General features: G+C 39.7%; 1 protein-coding gene across 1 annotated transcript in view; it reads right to left on the bottom strand.

Annotated features, from left to right (window-relative positions):
• The window catches only part of UMPS (uridine monophosphate synthetase), a 29468-nt gene extending 2735 nt beyond the window's left edge, over positions 1 to 26733 (bottom strand). Inside the window, exons 1-5 of the mRNA XM_036071676.2 lie at positions 26512 to 26733; positions 17902 to 18055; positions 15411 to 16082; positions 13593 to 13768; positions 11818 to 11932 (exon numbers count right to left, since the gene is read on the bottom strand). Coding sequence (XP_035927569.2) covers positions 11818 to 11932; positions 13593 to 13768; positions 15411 to 16082; positions 17902 to 18055; positions 26512 to 26667 — 1273 coding nt within the window. The 5' untranslated portion in view covers positions 26668 to 26733. The remainder of the gene's footprint in view (positions 1 to 11817; positions 11933 to 13592; positions 13769 to 15410; positions 16083 to 17901; positions 18056 to 26511) is intronic.
• Positions 26734 to 27780: the final 1047 nt, after the last annotated feature.

The raw sequence follows: 27780 nt of genomic DNA, 5'->3' as shown, positions 1-27780 counted from the left end.
ATGTTAATTTTGTAACCTGAGAACTCTACTGAATTCACTTAAGTTTTTTGGTGGACTCTTTAGGGTTTTCTGTAGACATACCTCATTTTACTGCACTTCACTTTACTTTCCAGATACTGCATTTTTTACAAAGTGAAGGTTTGTGGCAACCTTGTATTCAGTAAGTCTCTTGTCCCCATTTCTCCAACAGCCTTTGCTCACCTTGTATCTCTATCACATGTTGGTACTTTTCACGATATTTCAAACTTTTTCGTTATTGTTATATTTTTTACAGTCATCTGCAATCATAGATCTTTGATATTACTAATGTAATTGTTTGGGGGCACAACAAACCGTGCCCATATAAGATGGTGAACTTGATAAATGTATGTGTTCTGACTGCTCCACCACCAGCCATCTCTCTCCCTCTTCTTGTCCCTCCCTATTCCCTGAGACACAGCAATATTGAAATTAGGCCACTTAACCGTACAATGCTCTAAGTGTTCGAGGGAAAGGAAGAGTCACGTGTCTCTCACTTTGAATCGAAAGCTAGCAATGATTAAGCTTAGTGAGAAAGGCATGTTGAAAGCCAAGATGGGCTGAAAACTAGTCTTCTTGCCCCAAACAGCAAAGCTGTGAATACAAAGAAAAAGTTCTTGAAGGAAATTAAAAGTGCTACTCTACTGAACACATGAATGATAAGCAACACCATCTTATTGCTGATATGGAGAAAGTTTCAGTGGTCTGGATAGAAGAGCAAATTAGGCACAACACTCCCTTAACCCAAAGCCTAATCCAGAGCGAGGCCCTAACTCTCTTTAACTCTATGAAGGCTGATAGAGGTGAGAAAGCTGCACAAGAAAAGCTGGAAGCCAGCAGAGGTTGGCTCATGAGGTTTAAGGAAAGAAACCCTCTCTATAACATAAAAGTGTAAGGTAGGGGCGCCTGGGTGGCACAGTTGGTTGAATGTCCCAACTCTTGGTTTCAGCTCAGGTCATGATCTCAGGGTCTTGACATCAAGCCCCGCTCCAGCTCTGAACTCAGTGAGGAGTCTGCTAGAGTTTCTCTTTCCCTCTCCCTCAGCCCCTCCCCCAAGCTTGCTCTCTCTCTCTCTCTCTCTCTCTCTCTCCCTCTCTCCCTCCCTCCCTGTCTGGAAGATTTAGCTCAGATAATTAATGGAAGTGGCTACACTAAACAGATTTTCCATGTAGGTTAAACAGACTTCTATTAAAAGAAGATGCCATCTAGGACTTTCATAGCTAGAGAGGAGAAGTCAATACCTGGCTTCAAAGTTTCAAAGGACAGACTGACCCTCTTTTGTTGGGTGCTGATGCAGTTTGTGACTTTAAGCTGAAGCCAATACTTACCGTTCCAAAAATTCTAGGGTCCTTAAGAATTATGCTAAATCTACTCTGCCTATGCTCCATAAACGGAACAACAAAGCCTAGATGACAGCATATTTGTTTACAACATGGTTCACTGAATATTTTAAGTCCACTGTGGAGACCTACTGGTCAGAAAGAAAGATTCCTTTCCAAATATTACTGCTTCCTGAGAGTGTACTTGCTTCCTAAGAGTTTTGTTGGAGATGTACAATGAGATTAATGTTGTCATGCCTGCTAATACAACATCCATTCTGCAGCCCACAGATCAAGGGGTAATTTCGAGTTTCAAGCCTTATTAAGAAATACATCTCATGGGGTGCCTGGGTGGCTCAGTCAGTTAAGCATCAACTCTTGGTGTCAGCTCAGGTCATGGTCTCATGACTCCTAAGATTGGGTCCCACACCAGGCTCCACGCTCAGAAGGGAGTCTGCTTGAAGATTCTCTCCCTCTGTTGCTCCCCCCACTCACTCTCTCTCAGGTATGCACATGCTCTCTCTCTCTAAAATAAATACATAAATCTTTTTTTTTTTTTTAAGATTTATTTATTTGACAGAGACACAGCAAGAGAGGAAACACAAGCAGGGGGAGTGGGAGAGAGAGAAGCAGGCTTCCCACTGAGCAGGGAGCCCGATGCGGGGCTCGATCCCAGGACCCTGGGATCATGACCTGAGCCAAAGGCAGACGCTTAATGACTGAGCCACCCAGGCGCCCCAATACATAAATCTTTAAAAAGAAAAAAAAAAAAAAAAACATCTCGTAAAGCTATAGCTGCCATAGACTGTGATTCCTCTGATGGATCTGAGCAAAGTAAAGTGAAAACCTTCTGGAAAGGATTCACCATTCTAGCTGCCATTAAGAACATATGTGATTCATGGGAAGAGGTCAAAATAACAGCATTAACAGGAAGAGTTTGGAAGTTGCTTCTAGCCCTCATGGATGACTTTGCGGGGTTCAAGACTTTAGTGGAAGAAGTAACTGCAGATGTGGGGGAAACCGCAAGAGAACTAGAATTAGAAATGAGGCCTGGAGATGTGACTGAATTGCTGCCATCTCATGAAAAAACTTGAACAGATGAGGAGTTGCTTCTTACGGATGAGCAAAGACCCAAGAAAATGGTTTCTTGAGATGGAATCTTCTCCTGGTCAAAATGCCGTTAAGACTATTGAAAGGACGACAAATGATTCAGAATACTACCTAAACTTAGTTGATAAAGCAGTGGCAGGATTTGAAAGGACTGACTCCACTTCTGAAAGACATTCTACTATGGTTAAAAATGCTATCAAACAGGGGTGCCTGGGTGGCTCAGTCGGTTGAATATCTGACTCTTAATCTCAGCTCAGGTCTTGATCTCAGGGTCGTGAGGTCAAGCCCTGCACTGGGCTCCACACTGGACGCGGGGCCTACTTAAAAAAAAAAAAAAAAAAAAGCTTTCAAACAGCACTGCATGCTATAGAGAAACCCTTCCTGAAAGAGTCCATCAATACTACTACACACTTCGTTGTCTTATTTTATTTTATTTATTTATTTATTTTTTTAAAGATTTTATTTTATTTATTTGACAGAGAGAGACACAGCGAGAGAGGGAACACAAGCAGGGGGAGTGGGAGAGCAGGCTCCCCGCAGAGCGGGGAGCCCGATGTGGGACTCGATCCCAGGGACCCTGGGATCATGACCTGAGCCGAAGGCAGTCGTTTAACCGACTGAGCCACCCAGGCGCCCTTCGTTGTCTTATTTTAAAAAATTGCCAGAGTTGCCCCAACCTTCAGCAATCACCACCACGATCAGTCAGCAGCCATCAAAATCAAGGCAAGACCTTCCACCAGCAAAAAGATTACAACTTGCTGAAAGCTCAGATGACGGTTAGCATTTTTTAGCAATAAAGTATTTTTTAATTAAGGTATGTACTTTGTTGTTTTAGACATAAAGCTACTGAACACTTAATGCTCCAGAGTAGTAGAGTATTACACCAGTAATCCCATTACACCATCTGCATTTCCATTATACGCACTGTGAAAGCGAGAGGTTTCCCTGACTTGCTTTACTGCAGTATTTACTACAGTGGTCTGGTACCGAGGCTGCCGCATCGTACCGAGGCTGCATAGTATGATGGCATCTGCAACTATGGAGTTTTACTTTCTCCTTTCTAATTTGGATGCTTTTTATTTTTCTTGCCTGAATGCTGTCGGTTGGACTTCCAATGCTGTGATGAATATTTCTTTATTGAGGTACAGTTGAGATATAACATTAGTTTCAGGTGTACAACCATAATGATTTGAAATTTGTATACATTGCCAACTCATCACAGTAAGTCTTGTTGACAATTATGACCTTGAGTAATTACAAAAAATCTTTGTGTGAGAACTTTTAAGACTTACCCTCTTAGCAACTTTCCAAAATGCAATACAGTGTTATTAATTACAGTCACCATGCTGTACATTACATCCCTCTTATTTTATAATGAAGTATGTACTTTTTGACACCCTTTACTTTGGCCCACTCCCCACCCTCAGCCTCTAGCAACCACTGATCTGTTCTCTAGATCTATGAACTTGTTTTGTTTTAGATTCCACATACAAGTGAGATTATATGGTATTCGTCATTCTCTGGTTTATTTCACTCAGCATAATGCCCTCAAAGTCCATCTATATTGTCGCAAATGGCAAGATTCCATTATTTTTAGGTCATTATATTCCATTGTGTGTGTATATATTCTATTGCAAACATCCACTGATGGACACTGAGGTTGTTTCCATATCTTGGCTATTATAAATACTTCTGCAATGAATACGGGGGTGCATGTATCATTTTGAGTTAGTGTTTTTGTTTTCCTTGGATTAATACTCAGAAGTGAAATTACTGGGTCATACAATTTTAATTTTTGGAGGAACCTCCACACTGTTTTCCATGTTAGCTGTACCAATTTACATTCCCAGCAACAGAGCACAAGGGTTCCCTTTTCTCCACAGTCTTGCCAACACTTCTTGACTTTTGGATAATAGCCAATCTGACAGGTGTGAGGTGTTATCTCACTATGGTTTTGATTTGCATTTCCCTGATGATTAGTAATGGTTAGCATCTTCATGTGCCTGTTGGCCATCTGTATGTCTTCTTTGTAAAATGTCTTTCCAGATCTTCTGCCTATTTAATTGGATTGTTACTCTTTTTTTCTGGCTACAGAGGAATACGAGTTTAGTATAAACTCTGGGTATTAACCCCTTATCAAATACATGATTAGCAAATATTTCCTCCCATTTAGATGGTTTCCTTTGCTGTGCAGAATCTTTTTAGTTTGATATAATTCCACTTACTTATTTTTCTTTTGTTTCTTTTAGTTTTGGTCAGATTAAAAAAAAAATCACTGCCAAAACTGATGTTAAGGAGCTTGCCACCTATGTTTTCTTCTAGAAGTTTTATGATTTCAAGCCTTACTTCAAGTCTTTACACCATTTTATTGAAGAGAAATGTCCTTTCGCCATTGTATATTCTTAGCTCCTTTGTCATAAATTGACCATATATGCATGGGTTTATTTCTGGGCTCTCTACTGTATTCCACTGATCTATGTGTCTGTTTTTATATCAATATTGTTTTACCTACTATAGCTTTGTAATTACAGCTTGAAATCGGGGAGTGTGATGCCTCTAATTTTGTTCTTTCTCAAGACTGCTTTAGCTATTTGGGGTCTTTTTTGGTTTCATACAAATATTAGTATAGTTCTGTTTCAGTGAAAATTCCCACTGGAATTTTTATAGGGAATGCATCAAATCTATTGATTATTTTGAGTAGTATGGGCATTTTAACAATATTAAGTCTTTCAGTCCGTGAGCATGAGTATATTCCCATTTATTTGTGTCATCTTCAATTCTTTCATCAATGTCTTCCAGTTTTCAGTCTTTAACCTTTTTGGTTAAATTTATTCCTACGTAATTTATTCTTTTTAATGCCATTGTAAATGTGACTGTCTAAATTTCTCTTTCAGATACTATGATATTAAGTGTACAGAAATGCAACAGATTTTTATATCCTGCAACTTGACTGAATTCGTGTGTTAGTTCTAACAGTTTTTTGGTGGAGTCTTTAGGGTTTGCTATATAATATATAATCTGCAAATAGTGACAGTTTTATGTCTTCATTTCCAATCTGGATGACTTTTGTTTCTTTTTTTTGACTAATTTCTGTGGCTAGGATTACCAGTACTATGAAATAAAAGTGGTGAGAGTGGGCATCCTGGTCTTGTTCCTGATCTCAGAGGAAAAGCTTTTATCTTTTCACTGCTGAGTATTAGGTTAACTGTGGGCTTTTCATACATGGCCTTTATTATATTGAGTATGTTCTCTCTATATCCACTTTAAGTCTTTATCATAAATGGATACTGAATTTTGTCAAATGCTCTTTCTGCATGTGTTGAGATGATCATATAATTTTTATCCTTCATTTTGTTAATGTGGTATATCACATTGAACCACCCCTGCATCCCTGGAATTAATCCCAGCTGATCATGGTGTTGAATCTCCTTGTTTTGTTTTGTTTAAGATTTTATTTATTTTAGAGAGAAAGAGAGCATGCACTTGTGGGGCAGAGGGAGAGAATCCTCAAGCAGACTTCCTGCTGAGCACAGAGGCTCACGCAGGGCTCGATCCAAGAACCATAAGATCACAACCTGAGCTGAAACCAAGAGTTGGACGCCCAACTGTGACTAAGCCACCCAGGTGCCCTGGTGCATGATCCTTTTAAGGTATCATTAAATTCAGTTTGCTATTTTGTTGAGGATTTTTACATCTATGTTCATCAAAAATATATGTAATTTTCTATTCTTGTGGCATTCTTGTCTGGTTTTAGCATCAGACTTATTTTGGGGCCTAACATACTATCTACCCTGAAGAATGTTCCATGTGCACTTGAGAAGAAAGAGTATTCTATTGCTTTTGGATGGAATGTTCTGTATATATCTGTTAAGTCCATCTGGTCTAATGGGTTAAGGCTGATGTTCATTTACTGGTTTTCTGTTTGGATATCTATTGATGTAAGTGAGATATTACAATCCCCTACACTATTCTTGTATTGCTGTGTAGTTCTCCCTTTAGGACTGTTGATATTTGCTTTATACATTTAGGTGCTCTTATGCTGGGTGCCAAAAGATTTATAAATGTTATTCTCTTGTTGGACTGACTCCTTCATCATTATGTAATGATGCCCTTGTCTTTGTTTGAAAGTCTATTTGGTCTGATAAGTCTATTTCTTCTGATTTCCATTTTCATGGAATATCTTTCCCATCTCTTCACTTTTAGTCTATGTATGAAGTATACTTTGCTTACATCTGAAGTGAGTCTCTTATAGGCAGCATATGGATAGGTCTGGTTTTTAAAATCCATTCAGCCACTCTTTTGACTGGAGAATTTAGTCCATTTAAAGTAATTATTGTTAGGTATGTACTTACTGCCATTTTGTTAAATTGTTTTCTGGCTGTTTTCTGGTTGCTCTGTTCTGCTCTTGCTCTCTTTGTGATTTGATGACTTTAAGTGGTATGCTTGGATTTCTTTATCTTGTGCATCTACTAAAGGATTTTGCTTTATTGTTTATGTAAGGCTTATATTTAACAACTTACGTCTAAAGTTGATAACACATTATGTTTGACAACATTCTAAAGTTCTACATTTTTTCTCCCTTTCCATCTTTTACATTTTCAATATCACACTTTATACCTTTCTATCCTACATATCCTTTAATTACTGTACTTACAATTATTATTACTTTTGTCTTTTAACTTAGAACTAATCTACTACCTTTACTATATATTTACTTTTCCAGTGAGATTTATTCTTTTATACGTTTTCTTGTTACTAATTAGCATCCTTTTGTTTCAGCTTAAAGAAGTCCCTTTAATATTTCTTGTAAGGCTGGTTTAGTGATGATGAACTCCTCCTTAGGCGTTGCTGTTGCAGAAAACTCTTTCATCTTTCAATTCTAAACTCCGCTGAGTAGAGTTCTTTGTTGGAAGACTTTTCTTTGAGCACTCTGAATGTATCTCACCACTCCCTTCTGGCATGCAGTGTCTGCTGCAAAAATCTGATAGTCTTATGGGAGTTCCCTTGTATACATACAAGAGAGTTGTTTCGCTCTTGCTGCTTTTAAGAGTCTCTCCTTGTCTTTAACTTCTGACATTTTAATTTTTTTCCTCCAAATTTTTAAATTTCAGCTAGCTAACATACAGTACAATTGACATTTTGTATCTTGCTGTGGACTCTTTGGATTCATCTTATTTGGAACTTTCTGGGCTGCCTGGATCTGGATGTGTTTCCTTCTCCAGGTTAGGGAAGTTTTCTGTCCCTTTCTCTTTCCTCATTTTGGGACCCCTATAATGCGAATGTCAGTCCACTTAATGTCCCATAAGCTATCTTCATTTTTTTTTTTTTTTTTTTTACTTTTTTTCATTTTGCTGCTCTGATTGGGTGAGTTCTCCTACCTTGTCATCAAGTTCATTGATCCTTCTGTTTCATCTAGTTTGCTAGTGAACCCTGCCTGTGTATTTTTCAGTTTAGTTATTGTATTCCTTAGCTCTGCGACTTCTATTTAGTATTTTCTTATATTTTCTTTTTGTTGAAATTCTCACTGTATTCATCCATTTTTCTTCTGAGTGTGGTGAGCATCTTCATGACTATTACTTTGAACTCTTTATCAGGTATTTCATTAGTTTTTCTGAGGTTGTGTGTGTCTTAAATTTGGAACATAAAACCCTTTGTTCATTTTGCTTGCCAACTCTGTTGGTTTCTATGCATTAGATGAAACAACCCCCTCTCCCAGTCTTGAAAAAATGGCTGTGCATAGCAGATAAGCTTGGTCATTCACACCTGCCCTCTTAGTCATCTCACAAACCACTGTGATTGATTGATCAAGAAGTCTATTATATTTTCAACGGCTCCTAGCAGTTGGAAGTATGCCAAGACTTGTCAGCATCCCAAAGGGAAGGACCTTAGCACCTAGATTCAGGCTGATTGGAAGCTAGGCCCTCAGACAACAGCTTTTAACATCAAATACAGATCGTTTTGTGAGACTGCAATTATAAGCCCCACTGGCCACCAGAGCCAGGTTATTTGGAGGTGTCTCCCTGGCGGCAATAGCAAAAAATCAGGGCTCCAGATAAGCATCTACCCTCTTCTCTGGGAGATACTGGCAAGCCGTAATGAGGGAGAGTGTAAAGATGGTGTCTACCAGCTTTGTTCCCTGAAAACGGCTCTGCAGGTCCCAGGTATGTGCCAAACCTGAAGCCTGCCCTTCAGTCTGAAGCTCCAAAGCAAGCAAATCATAGAAAGACTGGTGGTGGTAGCCTGCCAAGATCTCTCTGATATGTTCCAGGTCTCATGGAACTGTTAACAAAGCTACTCTGGCCTCCAAAGCCAAGTGAATAAGGGATGTCCCCTGGGCAGCAGCTGCAAAAATCGGGACACCAGCTATGTGTAAAAACTCCCTTTTGGAGATACTGGGACTGTGCTATGGCAGGGGTAGAGCACAAAGATGGCGCCCACCAGTCTCTGTCCCTGAAGAATGCTGCAGTAGGCTCTTAAATGTGTGTGTGAAATTAGGTGCCTGCCCCCTAGGCCAGCACTGTATTTACTTAAAAAGTCTGGGCAATATCAGCTACCTCTGAGCTGGGACTTGGTGAGTCCATGTGGGAGAGCCCTTAAGAGCCATTTCTCACATCACTAGTCTTGTGGATACAAGCCCTGTTGGTTTTCAGAAGTTGAGAGTACCTGATGTGCAGCTCAATCCCTTCACTCCTTAGGGAGATGCTCCAAGTTTTGACTTCCCTTCTAAGCCAGCTTTATGGTGAGACTGTGTCCCAGCCTCTCCTACCCACTCTGATGTGGTTTTCTTCTCATTTGCCGAACATAAAGTCCTTGTTCAGCCAGACTTCAGGTTTTTTCAGAAAAAATATCCCATACATAGCTGCAGACTCAGGAGGAGAGTTCAGGATCTTCCTTCTTACACCAGAGTCCCACATTTCCCTTTTTAAAATTCTATTGCTCTTGAATCCTTCTGCTAAATAGCTTATGATGCTTTAAATATTCCTAAAAGCCTAGATCCTATCTAGTCAAATTATGGGGTCTTATAATGAACATTAGCAGTTGATAAGCAGAGTGCTTACTCTGTGTCAAGACATTGGGGGAAGTGCATTACACACCTCACAAAGCTTCTCAACAACCCTATGAGGTCAACACTGTTAACATCCCCATTTTATACTTGAAAATGACACCAAAATAAATGACCTGTCCAAAGATACATGGTTACTAAATGGAAGGAAGGGCCAGGGATCCAAACCTGACTCAAAACATTTAGTGCAAATTAAAATGTCAAAACCCCCAATACTCTTTAACCTGGGGGTTCAGCCACCATTCATTATCTGAATTTTCATTATCCTATTAGTTTTCTTCCTGATTACCTTTGTTTTTTTGAAGATTTTATTTATTGGGACACCTGCGTGACTCAGTTAAGCATGTGACTCTTGATTTTGGCTCAGGTCATGATCTCGGCTTCATAGGATCGAGCCCTGGGTCAGGCTCTGTGCTCAGCACAAAGTCTGCTTGTCCCTCTCCCTCTGCCCATTGCTCTCTCTAAAATAAATAAAAAATATTTTTATTTTTAGAGAGCGAGCAGGGGGAGGGGCAGAGAGAGAGAATCCCAAGCAGACTCCCACTGAGCGCAACACAGGGCTTGATCCCATGACCTCAAGATCACAGCCTGAGTTGAAATCAAGAGTCAGATGCTTAACCGACTGAGCCACCCGGGCGCCCCTTTCCTGATTAACTTCCTGTAATGTTTTCTGCTTAAACTATACAGTTAAACCACCAAATCCCAAAAAGGCGGTACCTTCCCAAATGTGGTTATATTGTTTATATACAATAATTAACTTTGAAGGAGCTAATGGGAATCTGCTAGTTCTAGTATTCCAGGGTATAAAAAGAAAACCAAGTTTACCAAACTCATACCTTCAATCATTATGTTCTCAGTATTACTGTCCCAGTCAGAACACCAACCCTTTCAACTGTTCTTATACAGCATATTTTTCATTCCTCCAACATTTGTATGAGTATTTATAGGCCATTTATGAAGCACAGGAACACTGTACTGGAGGATATGCATTCTTCAGAAAGCTCTCATTCTCAACGAGTTTTTAGCCTAGAAGAATATTCCAGAAATACTCTACATGTGCAAAAATGTATACAAGGATGTTCACTGCTTATAAAACCATCCAAATGTATCAACAGGGGAAATGGTTAAACATATTACAGCCCAATTATAACTAGGAAACACTATGTAGTTGTTAAAAGGTAACTCTGGGGCACCTAGGTGGTTCAGTTGTTTAAGTGATTGCCTTTGGCTCAGATCATGATCCTGGAGTCCCACATCGGGCTCCCTGCTCAGCAGGGAGTCTGCTTCTCCCTCTGACCCTAACCCTTCTCATGTGCTCTCTCTCATTCTCTCTCTCTAATAAATAAATAAAATCTTTTAAAAAAAAAGGTAACTCTGGATGTGGCTCCCACTCTATGGGCATTTGTGAGTATATGCAAAGCCAAAGGTCTGGAAGGATACATAACACACCAATTATGTGATTATCTCTGGAGGGGAAAGCTAGACTGGGGAATGAATGGTGCAATGGAGAGATGGATATGACTTATATAAGAATGACTAGTATAAAATCTACTTTTCTCAATATTTTTACAGGTAACTTCTGAACACCTGACAAATTCCACTGAGGGGTGACAAGCTAGTTGTTTTCCTTTTAAAGTTTTGCTGAGAACCCTACTGTTCAAAGTTCCAATTTCCAACTTCTTAGATGGAAAATGGGACAGAATAAACTACCATAAGTGTGATAAGCAACCAATCCAGGAAAAATGTTTCTAAGTCATGGTTTCTTCCACTTTACTGAGTCCCATAGGACATATAAAAATGCTTATTTTTATAACCCAGTTTACTCCCTTTACTACAGACTGTATTTGTCCTGTTTTTTAGCCACTCTAACTACTTTTATCAGACTGGTGAAAGTGTTAAGTTTGAGACATGAAAGAACCATATATCCCCACACTCAAGAGCTACAACAGACATTAGCACATCAACAGTTCTGCAGCATCCTCTAACAAAGAAACAAATGTTGGATTTTGTTTAGCCTAGAGCATTCTTCCTTAATCACAGAATACCTTTTATGGCAGCATATTTGGAATATTAGTTGGGAAAGACTAAACTAAAATAATCAGTTTCTAGGCATATTTCAACAAAAAGCAGCTTTTAAAATTTTCACCCAAATTAGACTGCAAGCTATTTTGCCTATCTAGGTCAGTATCAGCAGGCCAAAGGGCTCATTCATTACAGTTTTTCTCTTTAGCAACTTCGTAATAACACAAAATTTTATTGTGGGTAAAGAAGCATTTTGGAAAAACCATCACCAATAAATAGATTTACCTCCTGCTTCTAAGTGAACTCCTGGAGTCAAGTGAAGAAATTCTGGATTCATGCTTACTCGGGAGCCAGAAATAAAACCAAGCACAAATTCAGGATGCTCTTCCGCCATTCTAACCTAAAAGGAATGTAAAAGGACAGATTACAAGAAAGTAATTAAACAGAATAACAGTTCTACAAGTAAAAAAAAAATCAACTCTATTAAAAACTTTTGCTATTTTATAAATGCCTTCTGTTATTTGATATGAAACGCATCTAAAACAGGTGATCTTAGATATGAATCTACATACTTGATCCATGAAGACCCTGAGATAACCCCTTCTCCCAATTAATCATACCTTAAAAACATGAAAGAATCCTATACTATGTGCATCTAAAATTGAGACGCTAAATAATAATTGCTTGGGAACCCACCTACTTCAAAAGAGGGTATGTGGAGAGTACCCTAGAATACATTAATAATGGTAGGAAACCAAACTGACTACTTCCTGCCTACCTACACAGGGTACTGCTCTATATCCAGACACCCACCATATAAAACAGCTATGTTGTCAAGGGCTAAAGAAATCTCACCTTTTACTGCATTCCTTTAACATCTACCAATAACTGATCTCCACCATTTCCTCACATTTATAGAAGTTTCTCTAGATGGTCTTTCTAATCTGGCTCTTCCACGAGGCTCCTACTGTCTATTTGTGTCACCAAATATTACCATCTACCAACAAGCCATGTCTTGTCCTTGAGCCGAGCCAGACCCAGACTCCCAGAATGCCAAATATTAGCACTGACTCATGGACTCTCTGCTAGGAGATCTGGGAAATCACATTTATGGTCAATTCAGAGGTGGGCTTAAAACCTGGCCCCAGGGCCATATGATTTCTTCACAGCTCCAGACAGTATTTGAAGTTATATAAAAATGAATTCCCATGTAAAAAATAACATTTTATTAAAATTTCTATTACTTTTAAAAGTAAGTCTTTAAAATATCCGTAAAGGAACTTTTTAACTAGATAATTACCCATCTCATTTTATTCTGGTGTGCAGGGGTGGGTGTTGGGTACTAACAATATGGTGTTATAAGAACTTTCAATAACGGAGGGTTAATGGAGAAAACCCTAAGTCAGAACTCTAGAGCTTTCCCACACAGTTACAATCAATAGCAGAGACTGAAGAAGATAAAACTTCATCTGGGCTGCTGTGATAAGAATGTGCATCTCTGGGAGACTTGGGAGATTCTGAGAAACTGCACGTCTGGGAAGAGGCTCTTCAATTTCAATACATGGCAAAATGAAAACAAAACAAAACAAACCCAAAAAACCCCCAGCTATCTAAAGACCAGGTAAGGCTAGGCAGATATTTGACCAAATACCTGTATCTCAATGTTTCTATCTCTTGGGTGCCTGGGTGGCTCAGTTGGTTAAGCGACTGCCTTCGGCTCAGGTCATGATCCCGGAGTCCTGGGATCGAGTCCCACGTCGGGCTCCCTGCTCAGCAGGGAGTCTGCTTCTCCCTCTGACCCTACCCCCTCTTGGGCTCTCTCTCTCTCTCTCTAATAAATAAATAAATAAAAATCTTTAAAAAAAAATTAAAAAAAATGTTTGTATCTCTTAAGTGCCCACTACAAGATATAAAAATGCTATTATCCGGAAACTCTAGCCCCCTAGCATTACTATCACCCTAACAGCTGATTTTTTGGGGGGAGGGGTTCCATAAATCTCAAATTTAAGATGGTTTCCTTGCCCTGTAACTTCTGTCACGCCAGCCCCTCCGTCACCTACCGCCGCGTCAGTGTAGCTGCCTGTAGCCAAGGAGCCGGCAGAACTCATGTCCGCGACGAGCAGGCACCCGCGCTGCAAAGGCAGGCCGACTTCGCTCAGGCCCCGCACGACGCCCGAGCCCGGCACCACGTGAGCATTGACCAGATCTGCCCAAGAAGCTATTTTAAAGACACCACCTAGGAAGTTGAAAAGAAGACAGTCCGTTTTCAAACAAAAACCACTAACTTTTTGCCCAACCGACTACAGTCTGAAGTAATCTCAGAGTACCATGCTAATGAAACAGTGAGGCACTCTGAGACCTGCAGTGATTACCAGGGGACCTACGGGTCCATCTGCGAAAAACTATCTGTTCACCTGGTGGCCAGCTGAAAGAGCACAATGAGCAAAAAGTCTTACAATTTCTGCACTTAGTTATCAGCAACACTGAGAAGACTGGTTTTCCTTGCAGGCTGAAGGTTCTGACACCAATAAAACATGCAAAGAGAAATGGGATTCCAGTGAAGAAGGGCATTTGAGGCCGAAGATACCAGCATTCTGAAATTCCTCTGAAGATGACCAATGTTCCTTCTGCAGGAATCTCTCAGCAACTTTACCATCTCTCAAAGGTTCTACTTGCTCCTGAGGTCTCTTAATTTCAACAGGCAACTATATTCACTTTAAAAGCTGACAGCAATACCCTTAATCAATTTCTGAGAAAACTATATACAAACCTGTAGAGTTTGTGTAACTCTTACATCAGTTGATAAACTAAAGTAAGCAATGTGATGATGGCAGAACATCTTAAGCACAGGAAGAAAGTCAGAGGCAAATCTATCCTAAAGAAATAGCTTAAGCATAAGCATGTATTTAAGAAAAATTGCTATCTATAAGATGTCTTTAAGAGTTAACCTTTCTTTTTTTTTTTTTTTTTTTTTTAAAGATTTTATTTATTTATTTGACAGAGACACAGCGAGAGAGAACACAAGCAGGGGAAGTGGGAGAGGGAGAAGCAGGCTCCCCATTGAGCAGGGAGTCTGATGCGGGGCTCGATCCCAGGACCCTGGGATCATGACCTGAGCCGAAGGCAGACGCTTAACGACTGAGCCACCCAGGCGCCCCTAAGAGTTAACCTTTCAATAAACGTTTTATCCTGTTATTTAAGCAAAAAAAGCTGCCCTATAAAATATGACAGAAACTTCCATAGAATGGGTAGAAAATTAAGTAGTTTTTCTTTAAATCAATATATGCTCTATTTTAAGTTCCTATTTAACAACAAAAAAAGTATACCAATAGATCTTTTTTTGCCAAAAACAAATGTTACAACTTTACACTTCTATTTCATTGTTTCCTATATCTGCAACTTTCATTTTTCAAATATTCAGAACTCATTGTGTTCTGCCAAGGCCAACGCCTGTCATTTTTGTCTGCCTAGCACGTGCATCCCTTTCTTCTGGCATCAGCACACCCATTTTCTTTGGGGAAACTACCTTCGACCACAGCTCAGTTCAAAAAATTTACAGTTAACCTCACATCACCAGAGGCAGGGCATATATTACTAAGCTAATAAAGCTGTTCTATAACCCAAGCCTGAGTGACTAGTTTGGGGTAGGCATGAGGAGTGTGCCTACCTGAGAAAGAAGTCAAGAGAGAAGAAAGCAGAGCTGACAGATGACAAGAAGGCAAGTCCAAAAGACTTGTGCTTGAGCTCCTAGATCCAACCATGCTTGACAGATTCTTCTATGGCTGGACTTTCAGTGATGGGAGTCAAAACATTTCCTTTTGTTCTTCAGGCAGTTTAAGCTAAATTTCTATTTTTGCAGATTCCTAAATAGTGCTTACCTTCATACTGTTTTTTTACTGTGTTTCCTATATCTGCAAATTTCCGGTCTTCAAATATTAAGAACTCGTGGCGTTTTGCCAGAGCTGTTAACTCCTTCATCACATCCAGAGTAAAATCATTCAAAATATCTACATGAGTCTTAAGGATGCAGATGAGGGGTCCTAAAGCATCTGCTAGCTGCAACAGCTCTCTGGACTCTGAAATATCAGCAGACAGACAAAGATTGGTCTCTTTCTTCTGCATAAGCCTGAGAAGCTTCGATGCAACTGGGTGGATCCTGGGCAGCTCTGCACGTGCACCAAAGCTGAGTTCTCCAGGAGCTTTGTTTATAGGAAGGAGTAAATCGTTATGATTAGCTGCCACAAAAACATTCTCCTGAACAAATCTCTTCACTCTCTCAACCATCTCAGCATCAATTTTTTTCTGCTGCTCAAGAATCTCCAGCATTTTGGACAATGTACACACTGAGTGAAGATGGATCCCATGGGCCTGCAACTTGTCTTTGCCTCCTTGCTCTCTGTCCAGCAGCACTATGGCATCAGTGACCTTCAATCCCTCCTTCCGCAGAACCTCAACAGTTTCCAAAACACTAGACCCACTGGTAACAACATCTTCAATGATCAAACAGGTTTCTCCCGGATTAATAGCTCCTTCTACAAGACGCTTAGTACCTAGAAAACATTATGTTGATTTCAATTTAAAAGTATATTATTTCAGCCAACTCAAGATGTATCTGGCATTATAAATTTGGCATGTATTTATGAAGAGGTGGATGATTGAATCTTATTTTCTGATAATCTACTTTAGAGCTACTTTATCTTTACTCCTGATAAATCTTCAATGAGCCATGATTACCATTTTGTTCAGTGTTCCCCTACTGAAAATTGTCAAAGTTACATATATAAAATATTTACAGCAAAACTAGCAAATTACTTTATAGTGTAAATAAGCACCACTTAATGTGTTCATGATCATAATTTCAAATATGGAGTTTCTTAAAGCAAGATAACCTAGATCAAGGAAAGTTATGAAACAATAACCCAGTACCATCAATGAAATCATTCTTTTTTCCATCAACAAACAAGTTCATTACTCAAGATCGACCAAACAACTGGCCTTTTGAAGAAATAAATTCAGGAGAAAAAATATTCAACAACCATTTAGATCTATCACTACAACTTTATGAATTATATAATGCAATGAGTAAATGTACTTCCCCACTCCAACCCCCACCATAGACTACTTGCAGATAATCTACAAAACGTAAATAAGTAAGGCTATAGACTTTATAGACTCATTTTCTAGAGATTCGTTTTCTAGTTTCCACTATCAAATTTATCTTATGTTGAAACCTAAGAATTGGTGAGCAATTTGCCCACTGTTTGAGCTTTACCACAGGTACCATTCCTGCCCTTCCCCATTCTTTTCATCCCCCTTGAACTGGCAAATTGAACTGAACCAGCTTAGACTAGAACACAAGACTATGATACTTATATATATATTTACAATTACTGATCTTATTCTAAGAAATATTTTTACAAACATAATAGAAACAATAGTTTCCTTATGGGTAGGGTCCATACCGATAAACACTGTGCCATCAAGCAGCAAAAATATTTTGTTTTAAATGTAGAATTTCAAACAAAACTAGGCAAAGAAGTATAACAAACCCCCTAAATACCTCACCACTTAACTCATGGTCAATCTTGTTTCAGCTACATCCCCACCTCTTCCCTCCCTCCATAATTTTTAGAAGCAAACTCCAGATGTCATGATTTTCATCATAAAAAATTTTTAGAACGCATCTTGTAAAAGGTAAGGACTCTATTAAAAAAATTAACAAATATTATCACACCAACATAAAACAAAAAACCCCATTAATTCCTTAATGTCATCAAATATGAAGTCCGTTCCAATATTTTTAGATTGATTTTTTTTTTAAGTTTATTATTTTTTTTTTTAGTAATCTCTACACCTAAGATGGGGCTCGAACTCATGACCCCAAGGTCAAGAGTCCCATGCTCCTCTGACTAAGCCAGTCAGGCGCCCTGAGACTGATTTGTTTTTAAAGCAAGCTCACATGTATAAAACACACCCTTATAACTTACTGCGAAGGACCCATGAAAATATATCTTCATTTAGAGAATTTTATGTGGCATTTCTCTTTATGCAGTTTAAATTATAAACATACCAGGCAAGTATGTGCTCTTAGAACATTCTGCTGCTGAGAGAAGGACTGGTTAAAAATGTTCGGTTTCACAGATATAATACCAAAAAAAGTGCACTTCTTTACATTGTTTAGTCAATACAAAACATTGTACCCCTAGAATCTAAAGGAAAGGAAGGTGATTTACAGTAACAGTTAACCAATTCTAAAGGACCTATGAAGAATATCCAAGGTGACTTTGACAAACATCAGTGCCTAGAAGAAAAAATTCTAACATTATCAGGTTATGTATCAACTTAAAGCTTATAATACTTTTATTTTACCATAATCCTTTGTTTCTTTCCTTCTAATAAGCATTGGAATTTGGTTGGTTGAACAGATAACTGTAGCCAACGGTAAAGCTGTATAAGGTACTCCACACACACTGTCAAAATGGATTCCTGCATTTTGGGCAGTTTGGAATAAAATATCTGCAACCTGTAAGAAAATGAACACATAAACTATATATTATTCTCTTAAGTGGTGTGTATAAATCATGTTAACATAACATTAAAGACAGTAATAACCGAACAGGAGGTAGCCTCAAACTTGATCAGAAAATATGTATGCCTTTTGGGGTGCCTGGGTGGCTCAGTCATTAAGCGTCTGCCTTCGGCTCAGGTCATGATCCCAGGGTCCTGGGATCGAGCCCCGCATCGGGCTCCCTGCTCGGCGGGAAGCCTGCTTCTCCCTCTCCCCTCCCCCTGCTTGTGTTCCCTCTCTCACTCTGTCTCTGTCAAATAAATAAACAAAATCTTTAAAAAAAAAAAAAAAAAAAAAAGAAAATATGTATGCCTTTTTTTGTTAAAATGATCCTCTCTATAAATCCCAGTTTACAAATATAAAAACGTTAAGAATGACCCCACTTGTCTAGATGACTCAGGGTCTGCTCTGAGGGCAAACACAGGATGTGCCGGGGAAGGCTCTGATGTTGACTCCAAAGACTAAGAATGGCTCCCAGTCCTCCCAGCTTCCCTTAGTAATCCATTATGATTTGACTATCTTAAACCTTTCTTTATACCTGCTAGCTATATTTTGACTGAAAGAAGTCTTTATTGAAAAGTTTCGGGGCACCTGGGTAGCTCAGTCAGCTAAGAGTCTGCCTTGGGCTCAGGTCATGATCTCAGGGTCCTGGGATGGAGCCCTGGGTCAGGCTCCCTGCTCAGTGGGGAGTCTGCTTCTCCTTCCTCCCCCTGCTCATGCTCTGTCTCTCTCTCAAATAAAGTATTTTTTAAAAAGTTTCATAAGAGAAATTGAGAATACTACTTAATCTGCATCAAAAAGAATAAAATACCTAGGAATAAATTTTACCAAAGTGAAAGGCCTGTACACTGAAACTTTTAAGACACTGGTGAAAGAAAGTGAAGACAGAAATAAATGCACTACTATTCCTTGCTTACGAATTATAAATGTCCATACTACCCAAAGCAGATACAACGCAATCCCTATTAAAATTCCAATGGCATTTTTTTTTTTTTACAGAAACAGAACAATCCTAAAATTTGTATGGAACCCCAAAAGACCCCGAACAGCCGAAGCAACCCTAATGATAAGGCTTAAGGCATCATACTCCCTGATTTCAGACTACTACAAAGCTAGAGTAATCAGAAGAGTATGGAATTGGCATAAAAACAGATACATAGATCAAAGGAAGAGAACAGAGCCCAGAAATAAACCTATGTGGTCAATTAATTTATGGCAAAGGAGCCAAGAACATACAATGAATGGGAAAAGGACAATCTCTTCAATAAACGGCGCTGGGAAAACTGGACAGTCTCATGCAAAAGAATGAAACTGGACTGCTATCTTATACCATACACAAAAATTAACACAAAATAGATTAGACTTGAATGTAAGACCTGAAACCATAAAACTCCTAGAAGAAAACACAGGTGGTAAGCTCCTTGACATACGTCTTGGCAGTGATTTTTTGGATTTGACACCAAACCCAAAGGCAACAAAAAAAATAAATAAGTGGGACTACATCAAACTAAAAAGCTTCTGCACAGTAAAAGAAACCATCAACAAAATGAATGAACAGAGAAAATATTTGCAGATCATATATCTGATATGGGGCTAATATATAAAGAACTCATATACCTCAGTAACAAAAAACAATCAACCCAATGAAAACATGGGCAGAGGACCCAAATAGACATTTTCCCAGAGAAGACAAATTGCCAACACCTATATGAAAAGGTGCTCAGCATCACTAATCATCAGGGAAATGCAAATCAAAACCACAGTGAGGTATCATTTCACCCTTGTTAGAATGGCTATCATCAAAAAGACAAGAACAGGGGCACATGGGTGGCTCAGTCAGCTAAGAGTCTGCCTTCGGCTCAGGTCACGATCCCAGGATCCTGGGATGGAGCCCCGCAGTGGGCTCCCTGCTCAGTGGGGAGTCTGCTTCTCCCTCTGCCTCTCCCCCAACTTGTGCTGTCCCTCTCACTCTCTCTCTCAAATAAATAATAAAATCTTAAAAAAAAAAAAAAAAAAAAAGACAAGTATAACAAGTGTCAACAAGAATGTGGAGAAAAGGAAACCCTTGTGTCCTGGTGGTAAGAATGTTAATTGGTGTAGCAACTATGAAAAACAGTATGGATGTTCCTCAAAAAATTAAAAATAGAACTACCATATGATCTGGCAATTTCATTTCTGGGTATTTATCCAAAAAACCAAAAACACTAATTTGAAAAGATATGTGCACCCCTATGTTTACACCATTATTTATAATAGCCAAGATATGGAAGCAAGCTATGTATCCATCAACAGATGAATGGATAAAGAGGATGTAGTATATATACACAATGGACTATTACACAGCCATAAAAAATGAGATCTTACCGTTTGTGACAATATGGATGGACCCTAAGGGTACCAAGTGAAATAAGAGAGAGAAAGACAAATACTATATGATTTCACTTGTATGTGGAATCTAAAAAAAACAAAAGAACAAACAAAAAAAGCAGAAATAGACCCACAAATACAGAGAATGACCTGGTGGTTGCCAGAGGGGAGGAGGCAAGGAGATGGGCAAAATGGATGAAGGGGGGTGGGAGGTACAGGTTTCCAGTTATGGAATGAATAAGTCATGGGAATTAAAGGTACTGAAAGGGAATAGTGACAGGTGGTAGCTACACCTGTGATGAGCATAGCAGGAAGTAGAGTTGTTCAATCACTATGTTATACACTTGAAACTGAAACTAATATAACACTATGTGCCAACTATACTTCAATTTAAAAACAAACCACCAAAAAAAAAAAAAGAAAGAAAGAAAACAGACTCATAAATATAGAGAACTGATGGTTACCAGAGCAGAGTGGGGTGGGGGAATAGGAGAAATAGCTGAAGGGGATTGAGGGTTTAAAATAAATGTCACTGGGAAGAAAAGTACAGCATAGAGAATATAGTCAATAACACTGTAATAACTTTGTATGGTGACAGATGGTAACTACACTTACTGTGGTGAGCCTTTCAAAATGCATATAATTGTCAAATCACTATGTTGTACACGTGGAACTAATATATGTCAATTATATTTCAATTAAACATTTTTTAAAAAGGAAAAAACCCTAAGAACTCCACCAAAAAACTATTAGAACTAATAAGTGAATTCAGTAAAGCTGAAGGATACAAAATCAGTATACAGGTATCTGCGGTGTTTTTTTGTTGTTGTTGTTGTTTTTTAAGATTTTATTTATTTGAGAGAGAGAGAGAGAGAGTGCACGAGCAGAGGGAGAGGGAGAAGCAGATTCCCCTGCTGAACAGGGAGCCTGATGAGGGTCCTGGGATCATGACCTGAGCCACCAAAGGCAGATGCTTAACTGACTGAGCCACCCAGGTGCCCCTGTGGTGTTCCTATACATAGATAAAGTAGCAGAAAGAGAAATCAAAAAAACAATCCCATTTACAAGGGCATCAAAAGGAATTAAATAGCTAGGAATAAATTTAACCAAGAAGGTAAAACATCTGTGTACTGCAAACTGTAAGACTGATGAAAGACACTGAAGATGACCCAAGTAAATGAAAAGATATATTATGCTCATGGATTAGCAATATTAATTCTTGCTAAAATGTCCATATTCCTCAAAGGGAACTACAGATCCAATACAATCCTTATCAAAATCCCAATAGCATTTTTCACAGCACTAGACCAAATAATCTAAAATTTGTATGGAACCACAAAAGACCCCAAATAGCCAGAGAAATCTTAAGAAAAACAAAGCTAGAAATAATCACAATCCCAGACTTCAAACTATTATACAGAGCTAAAGTAACCAAAACAGTATAGTACCGGCACAAAAACAGACACACAGATCAATGGAACTGAGAGCCTGGAAATAAACCCACTCGTATATGATCAATTAATCTACAACAAAGGAGGCAAGAATATACAATGGGGAAAGACAGTCTCTTCAATATATGGTGCTGGGAAAATTGGACAGCTACAGGCAAAAGAACTAAACTAGGCCGCTTTTTTACACCATAAACTCAAAATGGATTAAAGACCTCAACCTAAGAACTGAAACCATAAAACTCCTAAAAGAAAACATTGGCAGTAAACTCTTGGACAGGGGTTTTAGCAATGTTTCTTTGCTCTCTCTCTTCTGGCGAGAGCAACAGAAGAAAAACAATACATCAAAATAAAAAGCTTTTGCATAGGGAATAAAACAATCAACAAAACAAAAATGGATGGAAGAAGATATCTGCAAATGATATATCCAATAAAGGGTTAAATTGAAAATATATAAAGAACTTGTACAATACTGACAAAACAAACAATCCAATTAAAAAATGGGCAAAGGACCCAAATACACATTTTCCAAAGGAAGACATACTGATCATACAGGCAGCCCAGAGGCACATGAAAAGATGCTCAACATCACTAATCATCAGGGAAATGCAAATCAAATCACAATGAGTTATCACCTCACACCTGTCAGAATGGCTACGATCAAAGAGATAAGAAATAGATGTTGAAGGGGAGCCTGGGTGGCTCAGTCGTTAAGCGTCTGCCTTCAGCTCAGGTCATGATCTCAGGGTCCTGGGATCGAGCCCCGCATCGGGCTCCCTGCTCGGGGGGGGGAGTCTCCTTCTCCCTCTCTCTCTGCCTGCAGCTCCCCCCGCTTGTGTTCTCTCTCTCTGTCAAATAAATAAATAAAATCTGAAAAAAAGAAAGAAAAGAAAGAGATAGATGTACAGTTTAAAAAGGGAGCCCCTGTGCAATGTTGGTAAGAACGTGAATTGGGGCAGCCACTTTGGAAAACAGTATGGAAGTTCCTCAAAAAATTAAAAATAGAAATGCTATACAATCCAGTAACTCCACTTCTGGGTATTTACCTGAAGAAAATGAAAACACCAATTTGAAAAGAAAATGTACCCCAACATTATTTACAATAGACAAGATATGGAAGCAACCTATGGACAGATGCATAAAGATGTGGTACATATACACAATCGATATTACTCAGCCATAAAAAAAAGAATGAAATCTTGCCAATTGCGACAATATGGAAGGACCTAGAGGGTATTTATTATGCTAACTGAAATGTCAGAGAAAGAAAAATACCACATGATTTCACCTACATGTGGAATGTAAAAAACAAAATGAACAAACAAAACAGAAACACTCATTGACACAGGAAACAAATTACTGGTTATGAGCAGGGAGGGGTTGGGGGGATGGGTGAAATATATGAAGGGGATTAAGTGATACAAACTTCCAGTTATAAAGAAGTCATGGAGATGTAATATACAGCATAGGGAGTATAGTCAATAATATTAATTAAAAAAAAAATCAATGGAAGCATACCAAAATGTTTAAAAAAAAAAGTTTCATAAGTACAGAGCCTATTATGTGAAGAACTATTTTATAATATCCTTTTCCATATACACCATCACATTTTAATGCTAGAATGCATACTCTTATCCAACACCACCTGACTTAAAAAAAAAAAAAAAAAGGCAAACTTACTTAAGAATTGCTTAGTGAAGGGGTGCTTGGGTGCTTGGGTGCTTGGGTGGCTCAGTCAGTTAAGCATCTGCCTTCGGCTCAGGTCATGATCACAGGGTCCTGGGATCAAGCCCTGCAGTGGGCTCTCTGCTCAGTGGGGAATTTGCTTCTCCCTCTCCCTCTGGCCGCCCTCCCACCCCCACCTCCACTTGTGTGCACTTGCTCTCTCTCAAATAATTTTAAAAATCTTAAAAAAAAAAAAAAAAAAAGAATTGCTTAGTGAACCAGATCAGATCTTCAAAATTTTTTGCACCTATACGTCTAAAGACTTGAAAATTCTGTAAATATTTTTAAGTTGCAAAAGATGTAATTTCTAGAGTACTAAAAAATTATATTTTCCTAGAACTATTGTCACTGTTTTGAGTAAATACGATGGGATTCAAGTGCTACAGTGATTTGATACTGACCCCCTCCATTTTATTTATTTTTTTTAAGATTTTATTTAACAGAGGGGTGGCTGGGTGGCTCAGTCAGTTAGGCATCTGCCTTCGGCTCAGGTCATGGTCCCAGGGTCCTGGGATCGAGCCCCGCATCGGGCTCCCTGCTCGGCGGGAAGCCTGCTTCTCCTTCTCCCACTCCCCCTGCTTGTGTTGCCTCTCTCGCTGCGTCTCTGTCAAATAAATAAATAAAATCTTAAAATAAATAAAAAATAAATAAAACAATTTGCAAAGTTTGATAGAAGTATAAGAATGGATTATTTTGGAAAATACTTTTCTTAGTGAGATGAATAGTTCCCCTCATTTGTTTATGTGTCTACTTAAACTGAGTATTCCTTACAACTAGGAAGTTAGAGTTTAGTGTAAATTCTACTGGGTTTTTTTGGGGTGCAAATACTGAGAAATCCTGTTTGCATAAATAAGCAGATACAAAAGGAGTTCCGTTCAGCTAGGTCTCTCGATGTTTTCAACTCTTTCTTTTTTTTTTTAATATTTTATTTATTTGACAGAGAGAGACACAGCGAGAGCAGGAACACAAGCAGGGGGAGTGGGAGAGGGAGAAGCAGGCTTCCCACTGAGCAGGGAGCCCGATACGGGGCTCGATCCCAGGACCCTGGGATCATGACCTGAGCCGAAGGCAGACGCTTAATGACTGAGCCACCCAGGCGCCCCATGTTTTCAACTCTTAACTACCAAAAATCATACACACACCAAGACCTAGTATCAAAAAGCAATTTTTAGTCATCTATCAACTGACTCGTCAAAAAAAAAAAAAAAGGCCTATTTTTCTCTCCATAGTCATTCACCTTCTCACTACTGAAGAGATGCACCATAGCATGATCCTGGATGGTGAGAACAGTCCAACCCACTTCAAGTAGTACTTCAATCGTTTTTATAATAACCTCACAAAGTAAGGTTCCCAAAGGGTGAGAATAAACCCTTAGGTGGTGGAGGAAATTCATATGTCTTCTTGATAAATCTTCCTCTGAGGACGGAAATGTTCTCTATCTGCACTGTCCAATGTCCCACCAGCCACATGTGATTATTTCAGTTTTATTTACTTTGTAAAAAGATTTTATTTATTTGAGAGAGAGAGAGAGAGAACATGAGCGATGGGGGGGGCAGAGGGAGAGGGAGAAGCAGACTCCCAGCTGAACAGGGAGCATGACAGTGCTCGATCCCAGGACCCCAAAGGCCGAAGGCAGAAGCCTAACCAACTGAGCCACCCAGGTGCCCGGATTATTTCAATTTTAAAATTCATAATGCTCAGTATTCATATGCGGCTAGTAGCAACTCTATTGGACGGCACATTCAGACCCTTCTATTCAGCACGGTCAGCAGCTCCGGCTGGCAGCTTGTTAGAAAGGCATAACCTCAGGCCCTGCCTTGGATCTACTGAATCAGTTACGCAGTTTAACAAAATTAGCAGGTGATTCATATTTACTCAGATTGAAACACACGTACTAGAAACCTCTAATTTGTACAAAGTTTTTTCCTTATTTTGACCAAAAAAGTGCCTCCATGAAATGTTTGTCCTCTGGCCTTCATTCTTGCTCCTGGCCACAGAGTGCAATATCAAATCCCCCTTTCTAAGCAATAGCCCTCCCAAACATTTAAGCAGCTACTAAATTCTTCCCCCATCCACCTTTTCCTTTGTCCCCCACATCTTATTTTCTCAGAGTTAAATACACAGAACTCATTGGACTATTTCTGTGCTGTCAACTGTGCTCCAAACTGGGCGTCCTGACTCTTGCAAAGCACATGTCAAAGTCTCAAGTCAATGAGCAGGCTGCTCTCTAGGTCCTGATAAAATAAAGGAAACTCAACTTTTCATGTTTGTGGGCCCTGCTCCTGATCTCCCAGGGAAGCAAACCCTCAAAGCTTGGTTTCTGCCCAAAGCACACACTGTACATCTGATTCATTAAAAAAAAGAAAAAAAAGGACATTCCAAACATAAAAATTTAAAAACATCCCTGGTTCCCATTAAGATTAAAGTCATACAGCCTTCTACATACTAAAAACATAAGATAAAATGTGTAACTTTCTAAAATGCCTTTCATCATGGTGATTTCTAACTCTACGTAAAAATACCGTATATAACCCTGCACCAAATGTTCCTTCCCTAGAGCGCTCTCTGTGAAGATTATGTGTCCCGAGCAGCTGTCCTAACTCGGGCCCGAATAAAACTCTTTTCCTTTTTTTTTTTTTTTTTTTTTTAATTTTAAGAAAGGTCTGTTCATTTCACATGAACGGTCCTCAAGAGCCTAACAGTTCCTGGCCTCTGGGCTTCTTACATCGACTCCCTAGGACTACAGCTTGTTAGTACGGCTGCCTGCTTGGCTCTTTTGCTCTCACCCACAGCCCAACTCCTTCACCTTCTCAACCTCCTGGTCCCCATTCCGGCCACCCAGCCCCGTCCTTCCCTTTCCCGGGCTGGCACCTGACTTAGCAGACGCGGTCGAGACACGATGCCACGCAGATCGATATAAACAGGGGAAGAGAGCCCGCTCTTCAGTACGAAGTTCCCAAACTTGAACGCCTGCACGTCGTACAGACCCGTTACCAATGACCCCAAAGCTGCTTCTGCGGCTGCCATCTCCACGCGCTCCCGGTCCCGTTCTAAACTCCAAAAAGCGCCAGGCCGGCGGCGCCCCGATGTCGTCACCCGAGGAAGCCCCGCCTCTTCCGCCGTCTCTTCCGGCGGCCTCGGGGCTCGCAGGGCACCACTCTGGTGCTTCAAGTAGCGGGGAGTGTCTGGTAGCGGAAGCGCTCCGGGCGCAGCGTTTTATGTTTCAGCCTGCTGCCTGTAGATCGGGTCGCAGGAGTTCAAAGCTCCGAATACCTAGACTGACCTCCGAGTCATAAAGCCGAGCATCTCTAGAGAGATTGTTTAAATCCTGCCCGTTTTATAGCTCAGTGTCCCCGTAATTATCGCCTGTAGTTATTTGCCAGTATTAGCCACGACTCCTCCTCTCTCATACCCCTTCCTCCCCCGACCCTGGTTTCACCATATAGACAGGTCTCGAAGACGGGGATCTTTACTCAATTCTTAACTAGCTTCATGGCATCTAGCACATGACAATGTCAGAGCAACTTGCACAGGGGACCATAAAGCGCTTAGCAGGTAATTGTTCATTACCTCTTCTGTCGGAACTGTCTGTCCTGGAGGAGGACGTGTGTTTATTCCCGTTAGCTCAGCTGCTTGGTAGGTAGTAGTTAAGTGTACAGCAGATGAGGAAGGGAGGGAGGAGAGTAGAGGAGGATGAATTGCTCCGTATCAAGGTTATCCAGAAGGATAATTTTGCCAGCCAATCTGAAAATCCAAGCGTATTTGGTCTTTACAAATAAATCCCTTAAAGTGGGGGAAATCCCCATTATGTGTAGAAGGCAATACTTTAAGGGAAATAACCCTTAAAACCTTAGGGCTTGTGATGGTTACTCATTAAACCGATTCTGATTTCTGTATTTCTATATTTTTTTTAAGATTTTTTTTTTTTTTTTTTTTTTTTTACTTATTCATTCGAGACACAGAGAGAGAGAGAGAGAGCATGAGCAGGGAGAGAAGCAGAGGGAGGGGGAGAAGCAGACTCCCCGCTGAGCAGGGAGCCCGATGCAATGCCAGGCTCTATCCCAGGACCCTGGGATCATGACCTGAGCTGAAGGAGGACGCTTAACGACTGAGCCACGCAGGCGCCCCTGTATTTCTATA

The sequence above is a fragment of the Halichoerus grypus genome, chromosome 1 (genome assembly GCF_964656455.1).
Source record: "Halichoerus grypus chromosome 1, mHalGry1.hap1.1, whole genome shotgun sequence".
In the NCBI taxonomy this organism is placed as follows: Eukaryota; Metazoa; Chordata; class Mammalia; order Carnivora; family Phocidae; genus Halichoerus; species Halichoerus grypus.
Note: the sequence above shows the minus strand (reverse complement) of the source record. Positions and strands in the feature narration are given on the sequence as shown.